The sequence below is a fragment of the Rhinolophus sinicus genome, linkage group LG02 (genome assembly GCF_036562045.2).
Source record: "Rhinolophus sinicus isolate RSC01 linkage group LG02, ASM3656204v1, whole genome shotgun sequence".
NCBI classification, from domain to species: Eukaryota; Metazoa; Chordata; class Mammalia; order Chiroptera; family Rhinolophidae; genus Rhinolophus; species Rhinolophus sinicus.
Window position 1 is genome coordinate 45,710,982 of NC_133752.1, and position 26,660 is coordinate 45,737,641.

Sequence of the window (26,660 nt, forward strand, 5' to 3'; positions counted from 1 at the left end):
TACCAGTGCCCACAGATAACCATAGGGGGCAAAGTAATTTTAATCTAAAAATGTTTTTGTGGTGGAAAGCTGCTATCAAATGTTCCAGAAAGTGGGATAAACAGAAAATATAAATACCTCAGTTTGGTATATCATGTTGTCAGGTAATTAAAATTGATTTTAGTACTATTAATTAGGATTGACTGAATAACTAACAAGTTTATAACTGGAAAACATTTTAGCTATCATTTTATATAGAAAGTTTATAATTTAAATTTTGTCTGCTTCAACTCAGCAAAATATAACAAAAATGTGTTGAGTGGCTGTTATGTGACAGGCATTGGGGAAACAGCAGTGAACAAAACAGGTAGAAAAAAATTCCTGTTTTCATGGAGTTTATAATCTGATGGGAGACAGACAATAAACAGGATAAATACCGTATTTTCCTGAAAATAAGACCTAGCCAGACAATCAGCTGTAATGCATCTTTTGGAGCAAAAATTAATATAAGGCCCAGTCTTATATTACATTATGTTAGATAAGACCCGGTCTTATATTATATTAAAATAAGACCAGGTCTTATATTAATTTTTACTCCAAAAGACACATTAGAACTAATTGTCCAGCTAGGTCTTATTTTGGGGGAAACACGGTAAGTAAAATATATTGTGTTCGATAGTGACACAGACTTAGTCTCAGAAAAAAAAAAATACTGCAGGGAGTGGAGGAAGACATTAGGTGAAAAATTTCGGTAGGGAGTCCTGGGAAGGGGTCATTGAGAGAGTGACTCTTGAGTAAGGACTTGTAGATATATGACTACCCAAGGGGAGAACAGTCTAGGCAGAAGAAAGAAGAGAGCCCCAGAGACAAACGCTTGCTGGCTTGTTCCAGAAACAAAGAGGTCAGTTTGACTGAAGGGACTGATGAGGAGAATAATAGGAATTGAGGTAAAAAAGGTATCAGATGGCAGGTGATATAGGGCCTGTGTATCCTCACAAGTTTTGGCTTTACCCTGAGTGAGAAGGAAGTCCTTGGAGCTTTGGGCAGAGGAGTGACTAAGGGAGCAACTGAAGTAGGAAATGGCAGAGGCTGGCTCGGAAGCCCTGAGGTAATCTGAGGAAGAGATGACTGGCACTTGAACCAGAGGGGTGGCAGAAGGGGTGGGGAGAGTGGTGATGTTTGAATATATATTGGAAGTTAAGCCAATATGATTTGCAGATGTATGAGATGTAGGTTGTGATAGAACATCCAGAATGAAGGTCAACACCAAGTTTTTGTTTTAGCTTTGAGCAACTGGAAGAATAAAGCTGCCTTTTATTACTGCAGAAGGAATGGTTTGGGGGAAAATATTGAGAGTTCGAGTTTGGATATGAATGTTATAAAGTGGTCAATTTAGGACATTGACTTTCTGAATGGGTGGACATAGCACGCCATATTAGAATAAGCCTTTCTAAGGCAATTGTCGGCCCTTTTATTTTGCCCAATCTGGCTGCCAATATTTGATCGGAATATTTCAGGAGGTTCCATTCAGTCTAAAAATATTTTTTTAATTAAAATTTATTGGGGTGACAATGGTTAGTAACATTACATAGGTTTCAGGTGTACAATTCTATAATATGTCATCTATATATCACATTGTGTGTTCACCACCCAGAGTCGGTTCTCCTTCCATCACCATATATTTGACCCCCTTTACCCTGAGAGAAACAAAGGAACAAGACAAACAAATAAAGAAACAAAAACTCATAGACACAAGCAATAATTCAGTGGTTACCAGAGGGTAAAGGGGGGGGGGAAGTAGTAGAAGACGGTAAAGGGGGTCAGTCTAAAAATATTAAAATAACTCGAGGGGTTATTTACATTAGAACTATATGTGAAACATCAATAAAAGATAATGTAAGACTTATTTAACCCATATCAAGTGATAAGAACTATGTATAGTTAAACACAACTTTAACAGATTATAAATGATACCTAATGAGAGTTAAGTGTAAAGTCCCAATTTCTCCTAACTTCCAAAACAGAAAAAGAACAAAATACAACAAACAAAATGGCCTTTGGACAGCTTTAGCTTAGAGAATCGTGTCTTTTCTAGTTCAGGCTAATCCCTATTTTTGCCTCATCCAAATTCTGAAGCTCCTCTTCTGAGTGTCTGGAACTGGTTTTTAAAGACTTGCCAGGACTAGAATATGAGCTGTTGGCCTGGGCCTCTGTTGATCATAGCCATTCAACCATGGGTTTTAGAGTATTTGAACATTGTCATTGACAATGGAAATATTCAACTCTGGTAGCTTTGGCGTCAAACAGACTTGAGTTCAAATATTGACTTGTGGTATCAGTTGTTTAAGCAACTAAATGGGCTTCTGTGGGCCTCAATTTCTCATCTGAAAATGAGAAGCATAGTAATAAGATAAACTTTAATTGAGTGATTACTATGATCCAAGTGTGGTACATTAACTCAATTAATTTTTACAAGAACTCTACATTGTAGGTACTTTTATTATCACCCTCGCACTAACAATGAGACATCGAGCAGTTAAGTGACTTGCTTAGGGTGACATATCTAGCAAGTATAAAAAGCCAGAATTTGTAATTAGGCAATCTGACTCCAAAGTGAAGTTTGGAAACCGTGGCACTATACGGTCTCATAAAGTCAGCATAAACATTAAATTAACAAATGTCTACAAGGTACTTAGTCCAGTACCTTCTTTTAAATTAAGTGACAAATAATAGCTATCTATCCCACCCATTTTTCCCGTCATTAAATAATAATCTGGTGTTAAGATGAAATCCTTCTGTATCTCTTTCTGTCCTCTATTTATTTTCCTACCATATCTTCTTGTATGACTTATTTAATAAGGGGGGAAAAGCATTGAAGTAAGTGAAAGAAATAATAGAGTTGAAGTTTAAAAGTCATTTCTCTAGACATCATAAATATTAATGACCAAAATTTCAGCAAAGTGCAAAGGATTTGATTGAGACAGAATCAGACTCACAAGCAAATGGAAGTAAAGGAGACAATAAGAAAGTGCTCAGTTAATTATAAGACTGAACAAAAAAATAAAGCTATATAAAGAGGAGACATATGAATACCACAAAAATGCTTTTTTTAATATTCCGTTAAGGCAATGAATAATTCAGGAATTTCTATAGCAATTAGCATGTTATGCAGTTTTAAGGTTGAACACTGTTCCACGATATTAACTGAATACTTTTGAATGATTCAGGTAAAAGTGTAGGCACCTGATATGTGCCTCATTTACGCGTGTGGTAGAAAATATTGAAAATATTAGAAAATATTGGTTGGCCTTAGAAAATATTGGTTGGCTTTTTCATTGATATTATTTTATAGTTTCAGATATTTCTCAAATGTGCCTTTCCTTTGTTTTTCCTTCTTCCCAAAGAATTATAGTGTGTGAAAGAGATTTCCCCTGCATCTAAGTGATGGGAAAGCATCTAATTCTCTCTAGATGAAGCTGTGTTCTATGAGAGAAAATTCATATAATTTTAAGAGAAAAAAATTGACTTGGCTACTAGTCCTACCAAGGAGTAAACTGGTAGTAGCTAAATATATATGCTCCCAAAGCTACAATGAATGCAAAGCTCAAAGACAAAGAAAATCAACTTGAGCCTTAAATTTAGAACCTATAATTGACTAAAGCATAAAAAGCAAAAAAAAAAAAAAGTCTGTTCTGGCTGAAAGGTTACAGAGAAGAAACTCTGGGGAAAAAAACCTGAGAAAAAAATCATTTGCTAAAGTTCTATGAAATAGAGATGTTACTTCTACCCTCTTGAAACTTGCTCTCTGGATTGAGCTTGACCTTCACAAACTGAACATAAGTTTCCTAAAGTTTTTTTTTGTGTGTAATTAACAGTTTTGCTATAAATTTCTTAGAAACCAATAAAAGATGAAGACCAGGATTCCATAAAAGTTTATCTATCCTCACACTATCTCAATTAAACTGGAAAACACAGTAAAACAAAACTAGGAAGCAATAGAAAAAGGCAAGAAATGGACACTTGAATTTTCTTTTGGTTCTTGGTTCATGGTTGAAGAACAGACAACTCCACCAATGAGCCACCTAGCCTGGCTTTCCTCTGCCATGCTGACACATAGAGTTGCTCCTCAAAGAGATTTTTAGATAAAAGTAGTCCATAGAATGTGTTTCATTTTGTGGTGGCTTTTTCATTTCTTTCCCTTCACTTGAGTGAGAACAATCATTTAAAATGTTAGCTAACTACACTACCAGTTCCAGCTATTGGACCCTCATCCAGGAATAAGGTTTTGTGTTTTTTTGTTTGTTTGTTTTCCCATCTATTTCTGGAATCTCCCACCTGTCTTCTCTGTACTTGTGTTCTAGGCCCAATTGCTTTAATATACATTTTTACAAACTTAGTATTGTAGACAATCTTTTTATTCTGTCCCCTACTTATTCTTAACACTATTAGGTAACATATTTCTCTGTATTATCTTATGCAGTTAGACATAAATATATACTATATATATTTCCATATTTCCATGTGTTCTGATGTAAAATGACTATTTTCTAATTTACATGCACAATAAATATACAGTATTTCCCCTTCTGAACCAGGGGCGGAAATCTTCACAGTGTCATAAGTGAAAATGAGGATCTTGTTTAGTAATCTCCTCTTTACCATATACACCCTTAAAACTTTGTCAAAGCTTTAGGCATTTCATAGAAGTATTTATTCCTCATTGATCTCCAGAATAGAGTCCAGGATAGGTGTGCTTGAAGTCTTGCCCTCTTTTTAGCAGAAGAAAATGTTTCTGTTTTAAATATGTTCATTCACAAGTATCAAATCATATTCATCCTAAGTTTAAAAAAGGTCATTTTTTTTTCTAAAACATCACTTACAACCAACTTTCTCATCTACCCTAAAATTATTTTTATTTTTAGTTTTTATTATTTTTTTCTCTCAGTATTCGGGAATTTCAACAGAAGTACATAAAAATTCCAGCCAGATACAGAACCACAGAGGGTCATGGAACAGCATGAAGCTAGCGGTGTTCTTTTCTCTAGGCTATTTGTTTACTCATTCAGCTATTACTAGCAAAAAGAAGACATGTCAATATAATTTTATTTTATTTTTATATTAAAAAGATGTCTTAGTACACCCTAAAATGTAACTCAGAGGATGTAGTTAAAATGTAATTATAATGATACCAACCCTTTTTTTCAGGACATGATGACATTGCTGGAAGTGGCTACAAAACTTTATTCTGTGACCTCAAGGGGGAAATATCTCTTATTCTCAAAATAGTCTTTTTCAGAGGTTGCTGCTTTGTTTTTCAGAACCAAGAATCTTCTCCTTAGGAGACAGAATATGATGACATTTACCAGCTAGTTATTCGCTGTATTGGACACATACTAACATTTTCTTACTAAATTGGAGCATATCTAGTCTTCTAAGTTTTTAACTTCATGTTTATCTGCATTGCTTTTTTTATTTTTTATTTTAGCTCTTCTCTTATGCCTTTCTTAATTCTCATGAACTCAGATTTTCTCCATGCTTGTCAGTTCCTGTTCCAGTTACCTATTACTATGTAACAAACTATCTCAAAATTGGTGGTTCAGAACACTAATGTTTTTATTATCTCTCAAGGTTCTGTTGGTTGACGTGGCTCAACTGCAAGTTCTTTACTTGGAATCTCTCATTTGGGACATTCAGAGAGGGGCAGGTGTAGGAGTTATCTGAAGACTTGACTGGGCTGCATATCCAAGATGGCACCTTGGTGCTTCTCCACATGACCTCTCTCTTCCGCAGAATAGGCTGGACTTCCTACTTGGTGGCTCAGGACATTAAAAACTCATTAACTGGATTTGCTGGTCTAAGAATAAAAGTTCCCATGCAAATTATGTTCTGTTATACTCTGTTCTTTCTCAAGAGACCTCTCCCCTCCTGACACCCTCCAGGGTCTCAAAAGAAGAACGGAGAAATTGGTAGTCCAGTTTTGTGAGCTAAGCCTGGAACTGTTATAAAGTCAATGCCATTATACTAGTCAAAGCAGTCAGATTCAAAGGAGTCTAGAAATAGTTTCCATGCCTTTACGGAGAAGTGACAATGTAGCTTTGAGAAAGAGCTTTTGTAATGGGACATAGTGTTAGAGCTATCTTTGGAGAATACAATGTGCCTGAATCAGGTATTGAGCATTTACTGAAAATTACTTTCAAAATGTTTGGTATACTATATTAATCAGGTATACTATATTAATCTCCAGAGAAACAAGATATATCTATATCTATATATCTATGTATCTATATATCTATAGCTATATCTATATCTGAAGAGATTTATATGAGGAATTGGCTCACATGTCTGTGGAGAATGATAAATCCCACAACATGCCATCTGCAAGCTGGAGACCCAAGAAAGCCAGTTGTGTAAATCCAGTCTGTATCCAAAGGCCAAAGAAAACAAGGAGCAGATGGTATAAATCCAAGAGCAGAAAAAGACAGTTGTCCTAGTTTAACAGGCAGGAAGGAACCAAAGAAGTGAATCCCTCTTTCCTTCACCCGTTGTCTATTCAAGGCCTCAAAGAATTGGATGATGCTTACCCACACTGAGGAGGGCAAACTACATTACAGAGGTCCACTATTTGAATGATAATCTTATCCAGAAATGCCCTCACAGACATTTCCTGAAATAATGTTTAATATGGGCACCCCTTTGCCTAGCCAAGTAGATGCATGGAATTTACCATTATGGTCCTGGATTTGAAGATAACCCCTTCTACACAGTATAAGTAATGGTTTTATGTTGTGCAGTTGATTTTGTATAACTATCCTAGAGCTAGAATCAAGATCAGTTTTTCCCTTAGTTGGCTAAGAGATGAGACTTACCTGATAATGTTTGTCACAAAATTTGAAATGATAATTAGGATAGTGAAAAAATTATCTTTAAATATCATTTATCAAATAGAATACTTCTTGATGTGTTTAAATCTAGGAACTATAGGAAGCATTTTATTAAGTATCTGCACAAAAGTGACAACTCACAGATTACTATATCAAGCACCAGAAATTTTAATGAATTTTTTTAAGAGTTTGAAACAAATTACCAAGTTTCAAGTTGGAAGGAAAGAAAAGATAGCGAGTTCACTGATTGTTTATATCCTAAGTAATCAAACAGCTAAATTTTTAAATTAGTCAGTTCTTTATAGTTATGACTTTATACAATCATCTATACTAGGATTCAGCAAAATATGGCCTGTGGGCCAAATCTAGCCCATCACCTATTTCTGCAAATAAAGTTTTATTACAACACAGCCAGCCCATTTCTTTACATACTGTCTATGGTTACTTTTGCTACAATGCCAGATTTGAGTAGTTGTGACAGAAACCATAGGCCTACGAAGCCATAAAAATGTACTATCTGGTCCTTTACAGAAGCAGTTTGCTGACTTCTGCTTTACAGAGAAATTTTGATGATTCCTGACTAAAATAGTGAAGGTTGATTGCATTTTAAAAAGAGATAAGTTCTGTACACATTGATGGAGGTATTGTCTTCTTGGATGCTGGTTGTCATGAAACACAAGAAAGAAACCTCCTGAAAAAGAACAGAATACAACAGACTGTAATTTATATGGGAACTTTTATTCTTAGATCAACAAATCAAGTTAATCAGTTTCTAACTTACTGAGTATTTTAAAAATGTAAGGGTGGAAATATTTACAAAAAGATAAAAAATAAGAATAAAATGGCAATAACTACATATTTATCAACAATACTCTAAATGTGAATGCATTAAATGTTTTAAAAGACATAGGATGGCTAGATGGATAAGAAAACAAGACCATTACTTATGCTGCCTACAAGAGATTCACTTCAAATTGACAGACACACAGATTGAAAGTAAAAGAATGGCAAAAGATATTTCATGAAAATGGAAATGAAAGAAAAGCTGAGGTAGCAACACTTATACCAGACAAAATAGACTTTAAAACAAAGCTTGTAGCAAGAGACAAAGAAAGACCCAGTAATTCCACTTCTGGGTATTTATCCAAAGAAACTCAAATGCTAATTCAAAAAAAATATGCATCCATATGTTCACTGCAGCATTATTTACAATAGCCAAGATATGGAAGCAATCTAAATGTCTATCAATAGATGAAAAGATAAAGAATAATGGTACCTATATATAATGGAACATTACTCAGCCACAAAAAAAGAATGAAATCTTGCCATCTGCAACAACATGAGTGGACCTAGAGGATATTACGCTGAGTGAAATAAGTCAGACAGAAAAGACAAATACCATATGATTTCACTTATATGTAAAACCTAAAAAATAAAATAAACAAACAAGAGAAACAAACTCATAGATACAGAGAACATTTTGAGGGTTGCCAGATGGCAGGGGTTTGGGGAATGGGTGAAAAAGGGGAAGAGATTCAGAAGTACAACTTAGTAGTTACAAAATAGTCATGGGGATGTAAAGTACAGCATAGAGAACATAGTCAATGATTTCATAGTACTATATAGTCAGTAATATAGTATGGTGTCAGGAAAAAGAAATGGTGGTAGGAAATCAACAAGGCCAGTCGTGAAAGAAGCAGGGTATAGAGTTTATGTTACAAAAAATAAATTGAAAAAAGGGGGATAGTAAGTGCTCCCATAGATTAAATATGGGTGCCGTGGGCTACCAGCTGGGGAGAATATTGATGGAGGCATCATGTTGAACGAGATAAGAGGGACTTGAAATGAGGGGATGAAACCTAGGGTGACGATGGGAAGAAGGGCAGAGTCATGTCTGAGAAGCAGCTGCCCTGTGGCACACAGACCATCCACGCCCGTGGTGTGGCCTATGCTGGGAAGCCTTTCAGCACACCATTGCCTGGTGAGGGCCCACAGGTCTGCCATGGATTATCTCACAGAAGTAATCCTCTTCATGCCCTAGGACCTTTCTAAGCTCATCCCAACTCCCCTGTGTGGCCGGCCTCTTTAGAATGGCCCAGGACACTCAAGCCTTCCAAACCTTGGCATCTGGAACAGGTGTGTAGGAGAAGAGCTCTGCTGTACTTCCTGGCAACCTTGCCCATCTCCATATAGACACAGAGGCAAGGATTAACCACAGTCTGACCCAAGTCTTGGCAAAGTGCCCTGTGATTCCAACTGGGGCAAGAAAGGGTAAGCAGCCTAGGGAAGAGAAGCCACAGGCAGTCTCTCACCCACCTCTGTATCTTTTGGGAGATTGTCATAGGGCTATTTCTTATCCATCTCCCTAGTGTCAGTTGAGCATGAACCTTTCAACCTCGCCCCTCTTCTAGGGTTCAACCACAGACTTCTGTGTAAGACTATCCACTTGGCTATAGGTGAGAGCTCGCTCCTCAGTAGCAAAATTACCTACCACCTGTGCTGTCCGTCATCTGGCCCTTACAATTCAGTGTCATCTGCAGGACCAAGGTTGCAGGGAGCTGACACCATGCTGATCCTACTTTTGCTCTCTTTGTACGTAATAAACTGACTCCATAAAGGAACTGTGGGGTGCAAACCTAACAGCTGCAGTCGAGATCCTTGTGGCTCTGTTACAAGTCACACTGTCATGTAGGGAATGCTTGACAGCTTGACAAGGGACAAGGTGTTGTCCTATTTTAACAACAACATAAAAGGGTATTTCCCTTGTTTACTAGCAGTTACCATGCTCAAAAAGATTCTTATTTGATCATCTGAGCATGACATGAAACCTATAAAATGACATCTTCTTATTAACACTTAAGGACAAAAGAGTAAAGCATCATTAGTGTTGTTATATGAGGTCTGACAATGTTGCTAACCTTTTTTGATATCAGAGGGATTATTCATTATGAATTTGTACGTACTGGACAAACAGTTAACCAAGTTTACTATTTAGAAGTGCTGAAAAGACTGCGTGTAAAAGTTAGACGACCTGAACTTTTCGCCAACAATTCATGGCTCTTGCATCACAACAATGCACCAGCTCACACAGCACTGTCTGTGAGGGAGTTTTTAGCCAGTAAACAAATAACTGTACTGGAACACCCTCCCTACTCACCTGATCTAGCCCCCAATGATTTTTGTCTTTACTTGAAGATAAAGGAAATATTGAGAAGAAGACATTTTGATGACATTCAGGACATCAAGGGTAATATGATGACAGCTCTGATGGCCATTCCAAAAATAGTTCCAAAATTGCTTTGAAGGGTGGACTAGGTACTGGCCTCAGTGCATAGCTTCCCAAGGGGAGTACTTCAAAGGTGACTATAGTGATATTCAGCAATGAGGTATGTAGCCCTTTTTCTAGGATGAGTTCGCAAAGTTAATCGCCCTATCTTGTATGTGCTCTTATCCAAAATGTCCCAATCTGAGTCCCACTTGAATTCACTTATCTCCACAGGGTGACCTTTCTGTATAAAGAAAGAAGCTCTGATTGGTAGATATGGTGTGGACCCTGGAGCTGTCTCCTTTCCTTCATTTACCAGCCATATCCTCTCAGGGGAGTTGCTAAATGTTCCTGTAACTCAATTTCTTTACCTTTAAGATGGAGTCAATGTCCAGTAATTGTTAGAATTAAATGAGGTAATGTATGTAAAATGTCTAGAATAGAACTGGCACCCAGTAGGTGTATAAGTGTTAGCTATTATATTAATGAATACAACTGTAAGGGACATGGGGATCACCTGTCTACCCCCAGAGTTTCTGGGGATCAATTTGGGGGTCTGAGTCAGTATGTCAATTTGCATTTTTAACAAGTTCTCAATTAGATGTTCATCTGATGAGAACATCTGATGACTACAGTTTGAGAACTATTGAGTTAGGATTCATTTGCATGTAAACAACAGAGACCTACAATCATAGTGGCTTAAAGAAAATAGAAATTTATTCCTAGAGCTTTGGTGTCAAGGGCTGATGTGGTACTCCGTGGAGCCAGACTTTTCTACCTTGTCACCTTGACTCCATAGACTGTTGCTTCATGCCCATTGTCATAGATGGGACACCACCATGGTTGAATTCCAGCTAGTAGGAGAGAGAAATTGGAGAAAGGGGAAGAACACAATACTTTTCTGTAAGGAAACAACCAAGAAATTGTACACAACAAGTGTACACATAGCCAGAACTTAAATCAATGTCCACGTATAGCTTCAGAGGAAGTGAAAGAAATACAAATTTATTCTGTAGCCACAGGCCCAGCTAATAAACCAGGCTTCTATTACTCAGAGAAAGAAGAACATATTAACAGGCATTAAGGAGCTCTTTCACAGGTACAAACTGCTTTCTGCATGTGAACAAGGGCAAAAAAATTTTCTATGGGTAAGAGAATGTAAATATCCAACATCATTTTCCCCCAGATATGAGCATAGCTTATTTGTATTTTTTATCTTTTCTCCATTCAAAAGAGCCATTTGATTCATTCTCAGGGGTAAGATTATATCTTCCTCTGGGAAGAATAAAAATGTTCTCCTCTCTTTCCTAATAATTCTGATTTTCATCAAGTTTCTTCCAGATGGGCCATCAGTGGATACTAGGAGGGAACACAGAAAATAGAGCTTTGGTGGGGAAAGTCAAAGGGAATTTGGAGAAGCAAGAAGTCTGCAAGGCTAGCTAGCTAGGATGGCAGAAGGAGGCTGGAATTCTAACATGTGATCCTAAGTAGGAAAAATATTATAAGAGATGGCTTCCATGAAGAGCTTTTGCATGATATAACTGAGAGAACTACTGTAAAGGGGCATTATTGGTGTGCCCAGGAGATGGGATAAATCACAACCCTCACCAGTGCACCCTTTTGTGAGAATTTCATTTTGCTTCCATCTAGGCCCTGGGTAGTTGGTTGTCTACAGGCCTCACCATGTGACTACCCCCTCATGCTGGTGTCTCGGCTAGGCCATGAATCTTTCCTCTGCTGCCATTGCCTACTCCAAGAAATGCCTTGTCATAGTTCTCCTAACAAACCCCACTAATCTAAAGGAGATTCCTAGATGTTTAGAGCAATGGTGGGGAACAGTTACCATTCTGTGCTCAAGTATCGAAGTGAGCTAGCTCGATCCCCGAGGTAGGATCGCAGGTACTGGCCACCCACATTATATGAGTCAAAAGCAAATGAAGAAAACATAAAGGAAAAGATTAACCAATTTTGCTATGTAAAAATGAATGACTGTAGAATATTAATAAACTTCACAGATAACCTCTTTATACCTGATAGAGTTTTGTGAAGATTGAATGAGTTAGCAATAAAGGATATTATTGGAACAAATGGGAAATTTGAATATGGACTGTATATTAGAAAATATTACCATTTCTATGTTAAATTTCTTGAGAATGATAACAGTTTTGTGGCTATGTAGGAGGGTTCCTTGTTCTTATATTAAATGCTGAAGTATTTAGGGATGAAGCATCATGATGTCATAGTGTCTGCAATCACTCTAAGGTTTGGCAAAGATATGAAGAGAGGTACACAGAAACAGAACAATATAACATAAATATGGCAAAATGTTAACCCTTGGTAAATCTAGTTGAAAAGTATTAGGGTGCTCATGTACTAGTCTTCCAACTTCTTAAAAGGCTTGGTATTTTTCAAACTAAAAATTGAGGAGCAGTGAGTTATGCGTGTAATACCTTAACAACTGTTAGCTATCAGACTAAAATCACTTAGAGAACAGGGTTCTTCATTTTCATATGCCCAGTGTCTAAACATTGTCCAGCTCCATAGTACATGCTCAACACACCTTATAAATGAATATAAATAAATAAAAAGATTGATAAATTTTTGTCTTCTTGCTTCTTCCCACTATCTACTTTCCTTCACTACTCCCATTTGAAATTTGCTTTTAGATTATATTAAGGCATGAATTGCAGTTAAGGGTTTGCATACCAGCCCTGTGTGTGTGTGTGTGTGTGTGTGTGTGTGTGTGTGTGTGTGTAAGAGTTTTCTACCATATCCCACTCCATACGCCACCCAAAACCAAAGTAAGTAGGAATAGTGTTGCCAGATATAGCATAGAACATTCAATTGAATTTGAATTTCAGCTAAACAATGAATTATTTATTTAGTATAAGTATGTCCTAAGGGTTTCACAAAGGCCAAATATTGCATGGAGCATACTTATGTTAAAAAATTATTCATTGTTTAGCTGAAATTCAAATTTAACTAGGCATTCTATATTTTTATTTGTTAAATCTGGCAACTCTAATAAAAACCATTTATTCCCCTGATGTATATGGCAGACCCTGCCCACCGGTATGTCAAAATCTTAGTTATGTTGACTTATCCACAAGAAAATGTTAATAGTTCTTCTGAATTTTAAACCATATTAGAAATAAGTTTTTAATCCTTTAGCTGAATTGTCTCCCAACTTGTCTCACATTTTTCCATTCTGAATCTCTCATTTTTCTCCAAATAACACATTTGAAGGATTGCATTTTTATTTGTGATAAAACCCATAGATAGAATATACATACAGGTCACATAAAAATACATGAGGTTGATAATTAAACTATACAGTGTTGGGTAGGTAGTAATGATTAAAGAACTACACAATTATTGTATACAGTGTCTTAATGTCGATGAATCTCTTCTTAAAAGCACTCCTTGAACAAAGTATGTTTTAGCTGTTAGTAATAAAGCAAACACTTTAAAAATACGATTTAGAGAACTACAGCCTCAAAACATTCACTCAAACTCTATCTCATGGATTGATTCACCATTTGATAAATGGCCTTAATTTACAATGACCTCTCAATAACATACAAGGGAAAAGCAACATGAAGCCCATTACATGCAGAAGCAATTACAGAAGATCACTTTGGAACAGTAGCACCATTCCACATTATAATATGCACATGTGTTCTATTGCACCTTCCTGAGTTGAACTTTGAAAATCATAGCCACATGAAGCACCAGAATAGATGAATTCATCCCAAGCTGGGCCTTCAGTGGGGGTAGTAGTAATTTTGACCATCATAGCTATCATAGCTATGCCCTTTATAGTAGCTGTATTCATCCTCATAGGCTCGATAATTGTCCCCTCGAGGTTCCCTATTCTCATTTTCATAGACTTCATATCCATTGTCATATTCATTGGTGCCTGTTTGTTCATACTCCCCCTCATATTCAGTGGTGGTGGTTTCACCCAGTGGTGGGGGTGTGGTTCCATAGACCTCCTGCGGTAGAGTTGTAGGTTCGAACCTGCCATTGTCCTGTTCCCCAGCCACTGTGGTTCCTTCTGCATTGGCATCAGGGACACTTTCTTCTTCCCCTTCTTCTTCTCCATTGTCTCCACCACTGCTACCATTGCCATTTTCTACATCTGTACTATTGGTGCTGGTGCCATTTACACCCTGCTCATTTTCATCCACTTCTGCTTCGTTTTCTTCATTTTCATTTTCTTCCTCTTCCTCTTCTTCTTCTTCATCACTTTCCTCCTTTTTTGTAGCCTTCTTTCCTGTTTCTCCAGTCTGTAAGGAAAATTTTGAAATAATCCGAATCTAGGCATGAAAAATGTAAAACAGGATCATAACTTCATCCAGCACAGGCTGTACCGATAGCTTTGTTCTACATGTAATTCTGAATTGAAGCCAATTTAACCAAAAAGAAAATCAGAATTAGTACCTTTGTCATTGGGTTTTGATAGGGAAAAATGTACCTGATAAATAAGACGTCTCTGTGGGAGATGCTTTCTCTAGCTTTACTACTCACTTTCTCTGTCTTAGAATCCTCTTCTCTGAAATGCAATGGCATTTCTCAGGACTTTTTATCTATTGCTGAGATGCTTGTCCTTAGTCTTCCGTTATAATGTAGAAAGTCAGTGTAATAACATGGAAAGAGAACTTGCCTGGGAAAAGGTCTTTCCCTATTTGTAAACAGGAAAATTATGTCTTCTCTTGCTTTGGGTTAAAGCAGATAATATAAAATATTCTGTATATAGTGTCGGGATAACCTTAGACTTAGACAGTAAACCTTAGACAGTAAAGACATGAAATCAGATTTAACATTTTGGAAGAATTATTACCTTGGGAAGTTGGATTGCAGCTAGACCTACAGTCCCTGTTTCAGGCGTGGTCTCCTCTCCATAGCCAGGTGTGGTAGCAGAAAGTGTGGAGTTCTCAGCCTCAGATTCTTCCTCTTCATTTTCATTAGACTCTTCATTGTTTGCTTCTTCATTTGACGTTTCCTGGTAGAAATGTCCAGAGCAAGAAAATTTATTTCAGCCAGAAGCTAACTCAAGATTTGTTGGAATCATGAACCATTGTTGGGGAAAATATGTTTATCCCTCAGCCAGCTCATCACCCAGTGTTGACAATTCTGCTTCCTCTTATGCCATTTGCACTTCTCACTTCTAACAACTCAACTCAGTTATCCCATTCTATAGTGTGTTTTAGATATTCCTACATTCTATTTAATCAATTCAAAAATATTTGTGTAATAATTTCTGTATATCTTACTATCTAGAATCACCTCACACAGGGCTTTGGCTCTTAAAGTATATCAATTAAAGTCTCAGTAAGTAATTATTTTAATTACTACAACATGGGCATAAATTAATATTATTTGCTGACAAATAAGCTGAGAACTTTATATATTTTTTAAAATTCTTTATAGCAGCCCAATAGGTAGGATTATTGCTCTTACTCTTTAGAAAAGGAAAATGAGCTCAGAAAAGCTAAATAACTTGCTTATGCTCTCAGAGTAAGTGATGAAGCTATATTTTTCTAATTCAAAAAGCTGACTCTTTTGTAGTGTACCATGAAGTTGTTGATGATGATTAGGATTTATATGAATTATCCACACTGCACCTAGGATATTTTTTTCAAAAGGGAATTTTTTTTAATAAAAAACAACTCCTTTCAAACAACTTTATAGCATATCTTATTTACTACCAAAAAGAAGTGAATATATTTCATTTGCTTTCAAGTTTATTAAAAGAAAGAATGACATACGTAATTCAAAATCCATCTGCCAATATGTAAGCCAGTTCTGTGCCATATGCAATATTTAAAAGATGTCAGGCATTTGACACACAATCAATTTTTCTGTGCAGTGAAGAAACTAAACACTCTAAGAAATCCTTAGTAATGTGTTGTTGCATGATATGTTTTTTAAAAACTACCACTCCTCAAATGAATGCTTATTATAATCTTTAGTATTTTAGTTGTTTTCCTTTACTCCATAGTGTTAGGCAATTGTTAACTGAGTTAATCTCACAATGTAATTCATAGCTAATATTAAAAGTCAGGAATTTGTGCATATGGAATTCATTTACTTTAAATGAGTCCTGGAAAATTGAATTCATTTTAATGCATTTTTAAAGATACTGTGATGTTAAGATAACTTCAACTTGGAACCCTATATTTTAAGATGTGAAAACAAACAAAACTTAGATTTAGCCTGCCTTATTATTAAAATAAGTGAATAAAAAGATTACGTTTGTTTCATAAAATTTGTAAATTCCTCTGTTTCAATGAACTCTTGGAACTACTAGGGTCTACCCCAAAACAGTCTCTAAACTAATTGTGCCAAATTCCCATAAACACTATAGTGTTTATTTATTTTTTCATGTTTATGCTTTACTCCAACAGAATAAATCTTTCAGAGATAGAAGAGGAAAAATTAGAGTAAGAGAATATACAAGTTGGGCCGTGTACCCTCATTTCAGGTAAAAAGTCTGAGGTCCAGGTGAATAAATGACTTGTATGAGGTCAAACAGATAGCAGTTCATTAGCGACAGGGTCCATAGGCCCAAACTCCCAACTTATTGATGTCTGTGTTTTCTCCTACAGCACCCTTCTTTTCCTACACTCTTCATTTAAGGACGTCCTGCTGTAGTGAGTTAAAAGGAAAATAGGCCAGTCTGTTGACAAATATATTAGTTAATAGAAAAATTAGCAATAATTTGTGCTTTAAAAAGTATTACTAACCCACTAGAATGTCTAAAGTGACTGAAAAAAAAGGTATTGGTGAGAATGTGGAGCAGCTGGAACCCTCATATACTGACAATGAGAGTTTACATTGGTATGTCTGCTTTGGAAAACTGGTTGCATCTACTCAGGTTGAACATATACATAGGCTTTTGACTTAGAAATGTCATTTGTAGGTAAATTGGTCTCTAGAAATGAATGCATATATTCACCAAAAGGAGCACTAGAATGTTTATAGCAGTACTCTTTGTTATAACCCAAACTTGGAAACTATCCAAATGTCCATCATCAGAAGAATAATACATTATGGCCCATTCACATGAAATACTGATAATGAGGATGAACAATTTACAATTACAGAACAGTATGGATCAATCTCTGAAGTTGAGAGTGGAATAGGTCACATACAAAAGAGTATATGCTGTATTATTCCATACAGGTATAATACACAAAAATAGGCGAAAGCTATCTATTTGTTAAGAGTCAAAATACATAGCAGTCACCCTTCGTGGGGCATATTTAATGAGTAGAATGGAGACCAAAGCATGTGTTGCTTTTTGATATGGGTGCTGGTTACACTTGTGTATTCAATTTCTGAAATTTCAATGACCTGTATACTTATGATAATTGTGATATATTATATTATATTATATATTATATTATATATTATATATTATATTATATTATATTATATTTCAATAAAGATTTTATATTTATTGACGCTGAATAGTTTAGGAGTGTAAAAAATGTATAATTGCCAAATAGAATATATGCCTAAGCACCTTCTCATGTGAATACAATTCCTGGGGACTCTGTATTTAACCTCTGCCAATGAAATTTTAGGGAAGAAACAGAAGTTACAGAATCTCTTCAGAATGGAAGACTCTCTGGTTTAGTCATCCACTTTTCCATTATCATTTTTAATGAATGATTTTTAGAGCATTTATTCCTCTGAAGGTTTAAAATCAAACCACCAAATATTTACTGGGCATCATATATGTATAAAAAACTATGCTAACAGTGTGAGAAAATACAGAAGAGAGTACAGCATTGTTTCTCCCCAAAGAGGGATGGAACTTATGGACTCTAAGTCCCCTACGTCATGGGGAGCTTGTAGGAAAGTTCTGGGAGAACCATAAATGTTCAGAGATTGTTGGCAAATTTTTGAATGTGTGTGATTTTGTCAGAGTCCTAAAGGAGTCCTAATCTTCCTCAATCCCCAACCACCATCACAATAAATAAAGAACCATTGTCAAAAGGAACCTAATCTAATTGGGAAATCTAGCAGGGCAAGGCAATTTTACAATCACTGTACAGCAAACAGCTGGAGTTAAATGGATTACTCTAGCGTAGTTCTTGTGTAAAATTACTATATGGAATTACAGGCAAAATTTTGTGGGATTTCGTAGTTGGCATTTTTCCTGCTACTGGCTTGACATTCTTGTTAGGGCCTTCCTTTAAGCTATTAGCAAAATTCCAGTAAATTGTGGTACTGGAAATGTTAATTATATGGTTAAAACAATTAAAATAATTATTTGTCACTTTTAAAGTTCCCATACCATTTTGTTTTCAAGATAGTAGACATTTATCCATGATCCACTTTTGACTGTCATTGTCCATTCATAAATAGCACCTATGAACACCTAAATTTAGAAGGTTCCTAAACCAGTGGATTGCTATAATTGGCAATCCAGGAAAATGTACCAAATTAGTATGTTTCCTCGGGCAACATTGTCAGTTATAAACATGTTAGCACAATTGTCAAGATATATAGATGAATTTTAGCCATGAACTACACTAATTTGTTGTAGTATATCAGATGATATCTTTACATCTTGAGTATGTGAATTTTTGTAAAAACATGAATTTTATTATTAGACAAAAAGACATATGACACTCTTATTAAAAAGAACAACCTTACTTTGTGGGTCAAGAAAGTCAGATGAATCACAATAACACAGTAGAGGACATAAGATTAGTTTTCATCTACTACCACTTAGTACTAAGTTTAAGTCCGGTCCTTAAAACAAGCAGTGAGTTTAGAACTATTATGTACTTGTCTTTTAGCATCATAGTCTATCCACCTAAATATAAATAATACTTACCTTTTTATCAGAATTTATACTTCTCCCACTTAAAATGGAGACACTTTTGGTTTTGTGTACCACTTACACATAACTTTAATCCCAAACAGCAATAGTGTTTTAAACAGCTTATTTTAGTTGATTCTAATTTAAATAGCACTCCACTTACCCAAAATAGAAGACTGTGGGCAGTTGGTAAGCTGGCAATGGCTATTTGCTGAGTCCTGACTACAGTACACTAGTTTCCTATTTGTTTTTGTGCTGCCTGGTTTGTTGTGAAAAACCTACAGAAATTCCTTACCTCTTCCTCTTCCTCCTCCTCTGAGCTATCACCATCTCCATTTTCTTCAGATGAGTCACTGCTCTGAAAAAAATATGCACATGAATTCATACACATATGAACATGTAATTAGGTTTACATTTATTTACTTAGAACTGTTCTCATGCTAACGTGGGAAAGATATGAGGAGATTGGGCATATAGAAAATGAGGTTAGAGAGAAAAAGGCATTTTACACTGATCAAGATAAACCAGGGGTGCCAAAAAAATGTATATACGTGATTTGTATTCATCTTTTGTTATCAGTATTTATTATTACAATTTTAATACATTTTTTTTCTTTCTTAAAATGTGTATAAATTTTTTTGGCACCCTCTGTATATGAGATGTTCCGTTTTCAACCTCAAAAGTACTGACAATATGTTCAAACAATTTGTATGTAAAAACTAGAGCAATGACTCAAAAAATTACTTTACTCTCAGAGAACAAAAGGATTATCTATTCCAATTTCTTTATTTTACAGAGAAGGAATCTGAAGCCCAGAATTGTTGTGACTTCTCCAACCAGTTCAAGGTAAATCGTGGGCTAAGGCATAGTTCACATTGTTTTATTTTCTTTGTAAAATATGAATAAAATGATGATTAGACTTATTATAAAATATAAGTTGTCACTGGGTGATTCTCTTAACTAGTGAGATTTCCTGGTGAATTTAAATTAGAATTTTACTTGAAATTAAATTTGCACATAATTTTAATATATTTCAACTTAATTAAAGCTAATCCCTAAAATATTGATAAATATATATGGAAAATCAATTCATTTACTCATTTAGGAGATTTTTTAGTACCATCCCTCTAAAGAACTCAATATTGAATGACAATAAATCAAACCAAAGAGTCCGTCATAAAAATGTAAGCTAATGAGCTTTGCTACTTTTTAAAAGAAAATATAAATCTAAACATCTGCTTTTAGAGCCTTTAAGATTGTAGAGGAGCTTCTTCATCTTTCTCCGAGTGATAATCCAAAATAAATTTTCCTTCTTTTTCTGCAACCACTCCTAATGGCAACAGGTATACAAATAGATACCCAACTTAATTTTCTTTCCTTTTCTATCATGCAAATTTTAGCTTTGATTCTCATGATGCTGTTAAGTTCCTTGGGTCTTAGGAAATACAGCTGTAGAAGAACCTCAGGGTTAGAGATCAGATCTGAGGAAACAATTATGTCCCAGTCCTGTTCAGAGCCATCCTGCTGGGCTCATTCTTCAGGTGGCCACACCAGCCACCCAAGGAAAGGGAATGCTTGTCCCCTGGAGCCAAGAATAACCTCGAGTGGAAAAGAGAATAATTAGACCTGCTCTTCCGCTGGCATGACCTAATGGTGGTGCCTTCCTCAACCCAGAGGGTCAATAAAGAATAATATTATATTTGAACTATTTTTATTAAATTATATATAGAGGACAGCATATTTACGCAGCATATTTTGTTTCAGTGGGAGTGTTTAATCATTTTTCAAGGTTTCTCATGTCTAGCCTTCTTCCTACCCCAACCACATCACTCTTCAATTAATATCTACAGTGAGAACAGTTTTTAAACTGCATGAAATGCCTTGGCATTTTCTCATTTTCCTTTCTTTCATTTATGCTTTCATGTATATATATATGAAAGACTTCTGGAAAATCAATAAGACAGTGACAAATTGGTAATGAAAGAAAGGAAAATAAGAAAAGATATATATTTATATACCATTACTCCTTCTAACTTATATTACTCCAGTTATTCAATCCCTGGGCATTATACATTCCGGGCATTGTACTGAGAATGAGGGTCATAGCAAGAGATGAGGTTGGAAATGTGGACAGTTTCCCTGTATCGAGCACTGTGATAGCAGAGATGAGTTCAATAAAAGAAATATAAGATAAAATTCCTACCCTCTAAGAGTTTACGCACTAGTCAAGTATCATTTGAATCATAACAAAGCAATTCCCTCACTTAAAAATGCTTAAGGTGTTAAGATTATTTGTACTTCCATTTCTATAATCACACAGGTGGATATGCTATGGGCTATGGCAGACTGTTGATAGCTTTGCAAACAATATAACATATCTCATGTGAGTTGATATTTTAGAAATGATTATGTACTCATATAAACAGATTTCAAAGCCAATGCAGCTTAATCCATTTTGGGGTGACAATCTGGGCACTAAATACTTAGTAGACTTAAGAGGATAAATAATATGCAAACCATATACGTAGACATGTAAGGGAAAAAGTCCTAGAAATAAAACTTTGCAAAATAGGAGACTAGATAAATACTAAGTCAGACTGTTATATTGAGAGACATATTTTCTTGGATTCTTTATTAAAACAACTAACTTACAAATTCTACATTAATTAAGATGGACTAATTTGTATATAACTTGTGGAAATTTTATATATTAAAGATCTACTTAAAGATCTATGAGCTTTGAGTCCATCAATAGAGAAAAGTTGAAGAGGTAGTCAGAAACTTAAATTTATTATCATTTCCATTTTATTTAAGAAAGAAAACAAAGCAAACTTTCAAATGAGCAATGTTTATTTATGGGCCTGAGGTGAACCAAAGAATGGAAGACAATTCTGAAAACCCACAACTACTGTATCACTTGTGCTCATATTTCTGTGGCCACACACATTCCCCATAATTATTATGGTGCTAGAAATACTTTAAAATTATCATTTCCTATCATTGTATGAGTTAGAGATGGGTTAGCCCAACATATGGTAGGGTGCTATGCCAAGCCACTGTGCTGAGACATCGTTTTTAGCATCCTGACTTCTTTTAGTGTCTCAGGAGTCCTGGATCAAACGGTGCATGATTGGTGCCCTAAACCCAAACTCTATAGGAATAAAAATAGCACAATGCTGTTTAGATGTATATTTAAAATCAACACCACACCCTCCAGTTTTCAAAGTCCCTCTTCACTGGTAACCCAATAAAAACAGATACTCTCATTTTTAGTACTGAGTTAGTTTCCTTTTGTTTTCAAATTTTAAAAATGTTTTGTTTTTCTTGCCAGCATTTTAGTTTACTTCACAAATTTTTCTCTTTCTTCTGCATTTCTTGAGCCACACTTCCGTTATAATTATGCTCCAATGTATGGCAAATTTATTGCTCTAGTGACGTACACAGGTCAAAGGTTCAGAAAAATCTTCAGTAGTCACCGTTGATTATCAAGAATGTGGTTTTTTTTAAGGGTCTCTACTGTTTATAAAGCCAATTTTTTTCCAACCAAATAAAAGACTCTCACTTATTGGATGTAAAACAGCTGTATGACAGTATTGAATCAACTATAACATGACAATTAGTGAGTGGCATTATCATTGACTTAATTGTGAACAACTGATAAAATTGTCCACTTTTGTCGGTGCGCTACCTGAATTCAATGTGCCAAGGTATTTGCTTTTATTATATCATTTTAGACTGGGTCCAAATGATTTTACTCTATGTATATATTTCTGCTTAAAAAAGAACTTAGGAATAGATTTTATTTTATTACATTAAAAACAAACTTTTTGTAATAAGTAGTCTTTCTGGCTGAATTTCAGTAAGAGTTGAATTGAGGTGTTTTGCAGTTAAATTTGATTCCCTTTAAATTGTAATGGGTGAGAAGGAAAATTAATTTTTATACTTACCTGAACTGGAAATCGTTTTAGAGGAGGATAAAAGTAGGCATGCTTGTAAAGGTAGTATCGTGGTCTGTACTTGAAGACCTGCATAAACAAAGTAAATGGTATATTCGTGTTTAATGTGCAATAACTGTAAAGTGTAGTCAGGCCAAGGAAGTGTGCTAAAATTAATTACCCCATTTTCTTCAGAATCCTCTAATTTGGCTCTTCGGTGAAAATTTTTCATCTGTTTAAAAGAACATTTAATTATAACATATCCTCTCTTTCACATAAAAAGACATAAGTGGAAGCAACTATAGGTTTTCAATAAAAAACTTACCGAGAAAGCACAGGCCATTCCCAAAATGCTGAGCAAAATTAAAGCAGTCTTCATTGTGGAGATTGCTTCTGGAATTAATGAAGTGGTAAAGATAATAAATATTAAAACTAAGACTGTAACTTTTTTGCTCAGATTAGATGAAATATTTAATTTGTTTTTATTTTTCTGTCCAACTATAGTTTTAATTAATTGAGACCAAATTTCTGCTTTTGTTTTAAAGTTGTTCCTTCTATTTAAGTGACAGAAGACTGACTTTACACACCTGTTTAATTAATCTTGAATTCCATATTTGGTCTTAACCTATCTTCTGTGATCTGTCACTGGAAGACCATTTCATCAACTGCAAAGGGCTTGAATGCTTAGCATACTTCACTTTGGGGCTAGGAGTTCTAATATCATTGCCACAGGAATATCAGCCAAGTGAATTGAATTGTTAGTGTAGTTATGTGACCTATTTATTTTGCTTAACAAATTAAGCAAAGATAAATACATGTAAATGATTGCTTTTATGCCAATAATTCTACAGACATTCCCAGCTTCTAAATAGCTTTTGAACTAAAAGGTCATTTATAAAATGGAGACTATGAGCCATTTTCTCATGAGTACCTTAGAATACTTGGTATTGTCTTTTATGTGTGTGAAATGATCCATAATATGTGAAATACTATTTTCATAGTATGTTGCACCAAACAGCCATGTTTAACGAAGGATGATTCTATGTGGAGAATTCATCAGTTTCACCTTGGGATATCAGGGGAAAATTTCCTCAAGTTAGGTTTTTCTTCAGTTCCATTTAAACTTTCCATCACTAGTGGGGGAAACTGCCATGGGATGGATCATGGGATCTCCAAGGTCAAGGAAGAGTTAAAATGCAACTCTCAGAGTGGGGATAGTTCTCTAATGGTGTTGGATTTGCAGCCATGCAAAGATTTCAGTTCCACATAGATTCCTCATAGGAAAAAGGAGAGAGATAGTGAGATCCTATCCAATTTTATTGGATTTAAATCCAATTTAACAGAGGTTGGATTAAACTTACTGACAGCCTACTAACACCCATTTATACTGACACACACATGTAACCGAGAGTGCTTTCTCACACAGAGTGGCAGCATTGGCAACATTTTAGAAGCAATATGTAATGATGATGTCAATTTTCCCATTAACATACTTGGAAAAGTAATATATAAAATGTATAAAACCCATGTCATATACTGTACCCGAAGTTGATTTTGCGTTTTGTCATCATTAAACAAGACTTATTTCATCCTTATTGAGTATCTGCACTAAAACAAACATTACACAGTGTCAGGCTTGAGGCCTGGAGAAGCTGTGTTGGGTACTAAGTCACACTCTATTTGTGGCAGACTAGGTCTTTTGATTTTGATGCCTACACACTTCCTCACAGTCCTCTCTACTTTAGTAAAGTTCTTGATGGCCACAGGAAGATAAAGAGGCTTTGCCCCTGAGGGGAGCCCATTTGTTTCAGAAGCTTTCTGTGCTCTTGGGGTGCTCTGAATAATACTTTGAACTTTGCCATCCATGATGGAGCCCACCTATAAACAGAAGATTGTTGCCCTGCAACTTCATTGGAAAAGGGTTGGAATATTATAGAGCTTAAAAACTTAAAAACATGGAACTGTAGAAAGAGTGTTGATCACATAAATTTCTCATAACAAGCCATAAAAACAACTAGATGAAAACATAGCAGGGATAATATAAAAAGAACCAAGCAACTCATGTAGGCAGTAATTGGCTGCAAAAATAAAATCTAATTTTATTTATTTTGTGATTCAGCAAAAGCAAAGACCTCTATATTTACCTTTAATAACTCAGACAACAATTTAAACATTCTTAAAGGATACTTTTAGGAAGATAATTATAAATTTTCATTGGAAAAGTATGATAAACCACCAACATTATTTATTTCTCTGGCACTATATATTTTTCCATACTGATTTTAGAGTTATAGAATATTAACACTTTGAAACTGAATGTATATCATATTGAAAAGATACTGTATGTAATTGAAGTACAGATTAGGCATAAGTTATGGAGAAATCTGCATACATCAAGGCAGATTTGCAAATGCGAAATAGTATTTCAGTCAGGTTATCAGAATGCATCAGAATGAGAAAACAAAGAGTTATCTATGAAGTGGAGAGATAGAAAGTAGGAAGCATAATTTTCTAGTTTATGTGCATAATATTAAGAACTTACTTGCATAGGTTAATAAGCTTAGTTTTTTGGGAAGAATCTAAAAATCTGAGGTACTAGTTTAATGATAAACAAGTGTTAAATTACATAGCCATTCTATACAGTGCAATAATATCAACTTTTAAATAACAAATTTACAGTGAAATCCAAAGATGTAAGCTGTGGAGTGTCTGATTTTAAGATAATGAAGTTGTCATATTAAATCTTACCCTTTTGCAGTCCTGGAATGAGGAGGCAGGCTCACAGGAGTGAGTGACACAGATTGAATATTTTCTCTGCTCTCTCACTCACTCATTCACTTGCCCTTGCTGGCTATAAACTCTTCTTTGCCTTCCAACAGCCAATCACTGTCATGGTAAAGATGATGTCAGAATGTGGATTCTCACCAAAAAATTCCCAAACATCAACACTTTTTCAAGACACAGACTCATTTGAATAAACATGAAACATGGTCCTAGTGCCAAGAGGTTTGCATTGTGGAATTTAATTGAAGGTTTAGATGAAGATGAATGGTTTGAGTTCTGAATATATATAATACACTGGATTCGAATTAAAATAAATAGCAAAGATTTAACCATTTAAAAATGTCATAATTATACAAGTGTTCACTATGTTGAAAGGAAGGAAAACTTAACTGTCATTAGATACAGTCCTACATTATTAGTTTAATAGAAAATAGGATTAGAGCTGGCAAGGGTGATCTGTTGTTAATGAAATGATTCAGAAAAACCAAGTCCACAAGGAATTTATTGATAAACTAAAGTGCTAATTTTTTAATTTGCAAAGGGAAATTTAGCTGAATAACTTGCATGTTCTTCTTGTACAGGAAATTTATTCTTACCCCAGTTGTGAAGTCTACCCGAGAAACCAAAAATTAATAAATATCATTATTAAATGAGTATGCCCGTCACCTTATTAGATGTTTTAAATAAACCCTCTTTTACTCCAGGAAAGTTGCCTGGAAAATAGGTAGACTCATAAAATGGGAATTTGGAGAGGCCCTTTTGACTCAATTCAACTCCATCAGTTTAGGTCAGTTAACCAAACTTTGACTTATTGAGCTTTCCACTCTGTCCTGAACCAGGACGATGAGCCAATGTTCCAGGACAGGGACAGCCAAATATAAGAAAGCTCTGGTTCCTGCCAGTAAAAATTTCACAGTTGTATAGAGAGACAGACATATAGCTTTGGACACAGAAATCAAATTATCTACAAGGTTTAG

At 35.3% G+C, this 26,660-nt stretch overlaps 1 protein-coding gene and 1 long non-coding RNA gene across 2 annotated transcripts in view; one reads left to right on the forward strand and one right to left on the reverse strand.

The window, feature by feature from the left end:
- Positions 1-26,660, forward strand: part of LOC141569643 (uncharacterized) — a 166,203-nt gene that overhangs the window by 6,319 nt on the left and 133,224 nt on the right. The window contains exon 2 of the long non-coding RNA XR_012493358.1: positions 19,761-19,810. This is a non-coding gene — a long non-coding RNA (uncharacterized LOC141569643). The remainder of the gene's footprint in view (positions 1-19,760; positions 19,811-26,660) is intronic.
- On the reverse strand, positions 13,365-25,764 carry IBSP (integrin binding sialoprotein). The gene is made up of 7 exons (XM_074323764.1): positions 25,648-25,764; positions 23,225-23,292; positions 23,081-23,131; positions 22,912-22,989; positions 19,260-19,322; positions 14,969-15,130; positions 13,365-14,414 (listed from the first exon to the last, which is right to left on the reverse strand). The coding sequence occupies exons 2-7, from the start codon at positions 23,276-23,278 to the stop codon at positions 13,890-13,892; spliced, it is 933 nt and encodes a 310-aa protein (XP_074179865.1). The 5' UTR covers positions 23,279-23,292; positions 25,648-25,764; the 3' UTR covers positions 13,365-13,889.